At 50.5% G+C, this 5,406-nt stretch overlaps 1 protein-coding gene across 1 annotated transcript; it reads right to left on the reverse strand.

The window, feature by feature from the left end:
- Window positions 1-48: 48 nt before the first annotated feature.
- LOC100902525 (uncharacterized protein K02A2.6-like) lies at window positions 49-4,094 on the reverse strand. Its single transcript, XM_029113369.1, has 3 exons — window positions 1,168-4,094; window positions 594-843; window positions 49-450 (listed from the first exon to the last, which is right to left on the reverse strand). The coding sequence occupies exons 1-3, from the start codon at window positions 4,092-4,094 to the stop codon at window positions 49-51; spliced, it is 3,579 nt and encodes a 1,192-aa protein (XP_028969202.1).
- Between the last annotated feature and the right edge of the window lie 1,312 nt (window positions 4,095-5,406).

A 5,406-nucleotide genomic window follows, 5' to 3' on the forward strand; every position in this document is an offset into this window, starting at 1 on the left:
TTCCAGCCTGGGAGCACAACACCTCCCCTTTTTTTGTTTTGAGTGGGTTCACCCCACTAGCTTGATACCGTGGCGTAGCATGGTAGCGTACTTGATGGCAGGCGCTTCCGAAGGTTCCTCCGGGGGCTGAGTGGTAGGTTCTTCTGAAGGTCCGCTGGGGATCCAGGAAAGGCTCCAGATTCCCACGACGATGAGGATCCCGATGCAGAGCATCCTCGCCAACCTGTAGCCGTACGCGGTCATAGTCGGTTTCCTCGGGGCACAGTTGCTGAAGTAGTGATGTTTGTTCCGACTTTTCCACGTCTTTTGATGGGTTGCTTCTCGGGTCTTGTCTTCCCGGTGGGAGAGGACAGATCTCTTTTTCCGAGTAGTCGCTTGCTCCTCGGGAGAGATTGGTGCGCGATCCGACGTCCGGTGTCCAATATCTCGGAAGCCGTTCCGAGTCCCGCTCTATCGTCGGATTTGTTGGATGACGTCGCAGTCTGTTCTTCGCGTGGTTTTGTTTCGTCCTCTTCAGAGTTGGCTGTGTCCGACAGGGTCTGGAAGCCGCTGAGTTCAGATGCCGCATTTCCTCGGGCATCCGTGGCTTCTACCCAACCACTGCATTGCGGTTGGTCTCCAAGTCCTTCGACTGGGTTTTCAGCGGTCAGAGCAGAACTATTTTCGGGTTCTCTCTGTCGTGTGCTCGGGTGTCCGGTGGCCGGAGTCTCCGGCCTCCGTGGCTGTACCAGAGTAGTATCTTTTTCGCGTTTCGGGTCCGGAATCCCGAAGAAACTCTCAGTGGCTTCCCGTTTAAGGGTAGCTTCCTCGATCTCCATGATGGACGGGCTGTTTCTTGTATCCGTTGCTGGTCGTTCGTTGTTTGTCAGCGAAGGGGCGCCTTCCACGGGGCGAGCTTGGTTCACTAAGCGTTCGGTTTCATTGATGCTTTGTTGGAGGTGTTCTCCGCACTCCTTCGTGAGCGTTTCAAGATGCTCAAAGATCGCCATGGAACGATGTTGAGGGGTTTCACCACCCGTTGCTTGATTACGCGTGAGAGGTCGTCGAAACGGGGGTTTGCTCTTTCCTGACGGCGTGCTTTGCCCTTTTGTTGAGAAGATGGGGGAGTCGAGAGCGAGCTGGATCATGGCGTTATCAAGTTCCACGGAGTCCCGCTGGGGTTGGTATCGTTTCTTCAACTGATTCGCATGTTTTCGAGCGAGATCCCCTGCGATGTCGACTTCATAGTTGACCGCACCTGTGCGTCTCTTCACGACGCCAGGTACCCATGAAGTTTTGTTGTTCCGGAATTGGGTCGCGTAGACCCAGTCTTCCGGCTCGAAAGTCTTCGTCACGGCGCCTTGATGTCGATCGAAATCGTTCTTCATCCTTGCTCTGTAGGATGGGCCTGGTGCGTTGATAGAGTTGATCTTCGCGGCGCTGCTTGGGCGTAGTAGGTCCATTCTTGACCGGAGTTTTCTTCCGACGAATAGCTCTGCTGGGGTTTTGTCGTTGATCGTCCGATTTGGGGTGCTCCGGTATGTCCTCAAGATTGTCCGGATTTTCTGACCTGGTGTCCCCTCCTCTTCCGCCATTTTTTTGAAAGAGCGTTTGAATGTGTCTACGAAACGCTCTGCCTGTCCATTCGACATAGGGTTGTACGGGGCGGTGAAGATCTGTTTGATTCCTCTTTGCACACAGAAGTCTTTCGTTGTAGAGGCCGCAAATTGCAGGCCGTTGTCGGTCACTAATTCCTCCGGATAGCCGTATCGAGAGCAGACTTCGTCGAGAAGTTCGATGGTTGCTTCCGCCGTTATTTTCTTTGTGGGAAGCACTTCTGGCCACTTTGAAAAGGAGTCGACTATTATGAGATAATAGACCCCCTTCATGGGACCTGCGAAGTCCGCGTGGACCCTCTTCCATGGTTTCCCCGTGTCGGGCCATGGCTCGAGTGGTACTTTCTTTGGCATTTTCCCTGCTCTTTGGCACTGGTCGCATCTCCTCACGAGATCTTCTATGTCTTTGTCCAGATTGTTCCAGAACACGTATTCTCGCGCGAGAGTTTTCATGCGAGCTATACCAGGATGGCCCTCGTGAAGTGTTATTAGGATATTCTCCTTCAGGGTTCGTGGGATCACCACCCGATTGTTGTAGATGAGACAACCGTCTACGATGCTGAGGTTATCCTTTCTGGAGTATAAGTTGAACAGGTCGTTCTCTTTCGTCAATTTTGGCCATTGTCCTGTAGACACATGGTCCATTGCCGCTTGAAGCAGAGAGCATTTCTTTGATTCTTGCCGCACTTGTTCCGCAGTGATTGGCATTCGATTGATGCTTGTCTGGAGTTCGGCTTGGATTTCTTTTTCCACGCGGGCGATCACTTTGTCTTCCTCGTTGCTGTCCGTCTGACGAATGCTGATGAGTCGACTGAGCGCGTCCGCTTCTCCGAAGTCGGTTGTTTTCTTGTATTGGATATCGAACGTGTAATCCAATAAAATGAGAGCCCATCTCTGCAGGCGGTTGGCTGCGTGAGCCGATATTCCGCTTCCTTGTTTGAAAATTGTGATTAGCGGTTTGTGGTCTGTGTTCAGAGTGAACTTTCGACCGTACAAGTATTTGTGAAACTTCCGAACGGCGAAAACTAACGCGAGGGCCTCCTTTTCGATTTGCGCGTACTTCCTTTCTGTTTCTGTGAGTGATCTCGCCGCGTGTTGAACGGCTTTAACAGAGCCGTCTGGGAATCGATGGAATATCACGCATCCGAGGCCATAACTTGAGGCGTCCGCTGACACTATGATCGGAAGATTTGGGTTGAAATGAGTCAGAAGCAGGTCCGACTGTAAGATTGTTTTAGCTTTTTCGAAAGCTTTCTCACAATCGTTGTTCCACACGAACGGAGTGTTTTTCTTCAACAGCTTATTTAGGGGTTCGCGGAGTTCAGCCATGTCCGGAACGAAGTTATTGTAGAATGTTATCATACCAAGAAAGGCTCTCAATTGGCTGATGTTCGTAGGCTTCTGCAGAGCGACAATCGGTTGTATTCTTTCCGGATCTGGCTTTCGACCCTCCTTGCTGAGGATGAATCCGAGGTATTGGATTTGGCTCTTCATGAAGCTGCACTTGTTGAGTTGAGCTTTCAGTCCGAATTCTGCCAGTCTTCCGAAGAGTTTCAAAATTCTATTCTCGTGTTCGGCCTTCGTTTTGCTTGTAACGATTATATCGTCTAGGTATGCCGTGGTGCCTTCGAGGTCCGCCACCAGCGTGTCCATCAAGCGTTGAAAGATGCTTGGGGCCGTTTTGATGCCGAAGGGGAGTCTTTTCATTCTGTAGAGTCCCTTCGGGGTGTTGATCGTCAACAGCTTCTGACTTTCCGCGTCCACAGGAATTTGCAGATAGGCCTCACTTAGGTCGATTTTCGAGAACCACGTACCGCCATTCAGGGTGCTGAATATGTCCTCTGCGGTGGGGAGTGGGTAGTTGTCGTCCTCGATTGCTGTGTTGAGGCCTGTTGAGTAGTCTGCGCAGAGACGGATGCCTCCGCTGCTTTTTCGAACTACTACAACTGGAGCCGCGAACGCCGAACTGTTGACCTTCTCGATTACGCCCGTTGATTCCAGACGTTCGATTTCTGCTGCGATTGCTGGTAGGATGGCATACGCGACCGGCCTAGCTTTCTTGAATATTGGTGTGGATGACTTTTTGAGCGTTATTTTCGCTTCGTACTTGGTGCACTTTCCCAGTTTCCCGTCTACGATTGACGGAAACCGTTTCTGGATTTTGTCCCGAAGTCCCGTATCAGAGTCTTCTGAGTTGCTTTGGTTCTCTTGGACGGTCGTAATTCTTCTTGAAATTAACTTCGGGTTCAGTATTTGACCATTCTTCTCGTGCTTCATCCAGTCGAGACCCAGTAAGGAGCAGTTGTCCGTTACGTAGCAGTCTCCCGTGAATTGGGATCCTTCAAGATCGACTTGGCATGAAAGAATGCCAGCAGTTTCGAGTGTTGTTCCGTTTGCTACGGTCAACTTTTGTGCTGCTGGTCGGAGAACCGGTTTTCCCAGTAATTTGTAGGTTTTCCGGTTTATGAGGGTCACCTCAGCACCTGTGTCAATTGCCATACGCGTCGGGCATCCATTGATGTGGACCGTAGTGAAGATTAGGTTGCTGTTCGGGTTCTTCCCGATGTGGTTGACCCGGGCGTTTCTGGGAGCTCCTGAGTTCGGAGGTCTTCCACCCCTGCAGACTTTTGCAAGGTGCCCTTTCTTGTTGCACTTTTTGCACGTTTCATTCTTGAATTTGCACTTGTTGCACTCGTGGTTTGTTCCACCGCACCTGTAGCAGGTGTATTGTCTCTGGCCTTGCCGTGGGGTAAGTTGGGTTTGCTGTACCTTGTAGACGTTTCCTTGAGGCTTCGCCCCTACGTACGTTGCGTCACGTCGGATATTTTCGACCCTTTTCAGATCGTCGCGAAGCTCATCGAAGGTCGTCTCCGGTTTCGTGTCCAGAATGTTCAGGGCTCGCCAACGTAGCAATGCCTGTTCTGGGTGACCCAAGTTCATGATCGCTACGAAACACTGTATTTCGTCCACCGAACAAGTTTCCATTTCGCTTACTGCCGTTTGCGATTTTATGCGGCCCCACAGGTCTTCTAGTTCCATGGGGTATGCATTCGGCTCGAATAGTTTTAGCCGTCTGCGGAAAAGTGATATCGGCTGGTCGAAAGTGTTTTTAAGCTCATCAATCAGCTCTGTATATGAAAGGTCGCAGACTTTCCTTGGTAGAAGTCTTTTGAAGAATTTATTGTATTCTTCCCTTCCCAATTTCCCCACGATGAATCTGGCTCGCTCGTCGTCGTCACTGAATGAGCTACTTTCAGCTTCGATTGTCGATTGGTACCGGTCGAACCAGGTTTTGAAGGTCTGGTCCGCCTCTGCGTCGTACCTGAATTCTGGAATCTTCATCGAGTCATGTCTGCAGCCCTGGGTTGGTGCTGCTATGCTCTTTGAGGTTGATGCCATTGTCGAATTCGCCAGAGCGGCTCTGATGCTTTCCTGTACTTCTTCTTCAGAGTACATTGCCATTTTCCGGTGCTTTCTTCCTGTTTCCTGCGTTTATGGTTCTTTCAGTTCACAGCTTTCACTACCACACGGAATCCTTTTGGGTTCTTCTTGGGTTGGGCCAGCCAACACAAGTTCTGTCCTCGTCGCCACTTGTTGTGTCGTGAACGAGCTGAAGTCCTGATGGCCACACACACTAGGAGTTGAGGAATTAAAGTCACTTGGTTTTAGAGAGAATACACCGTTCTTGAAAAGGTAGTTAAGTCGAATTGTTTATTCCGAATAGTTCCATAGACACGCACACTGGATGGGAAAGGAGAGTTAACGAAACAAGTGTCGATGTCGGTTTCTCATGAAGTCGAACCTGACAGCT

The sequence above is a fragment of the Galendromus occidentalis genome, unplaced genomic scaffold, assembly GCF_000255335.2.
Source record: "Galendromus occidentalis unplaced genomic scaffold, Mocc_1.1 scf7180000075420, whole genome shotgun sequence".
In the NCBI taxonomy this organism is placed as follows: domain Eukaryota; kingdom Metazoa; phylum Arthropoda; class Arachnida; order Mesostigmata; family Phytoseiidae; genus Galendromus; species Galendromus occidentalis.

Coding starts and splice junctions, on each gene's coding strand:
- LOC100902525 (XM_029113369.1), bottom strand. CDS start 4,094: ATGGCAATTGACACAGGTGCTGAGGTGACCCTCATAAACCGGAAAACC. Junction 844..1,167: donor GCGAATCAGTTGAAGAAACG/ATACCAACCCCA, acceptor ACGACCAGCAAC/GGATACAAGAAACAGCCCGT. Junction 451..593: donor AACCGCAATGCAGTGGTTGG/GTAGAAGCCACG, acceptor ATCCGACGATAG/AGCGGGACTCGGAACGGCTT.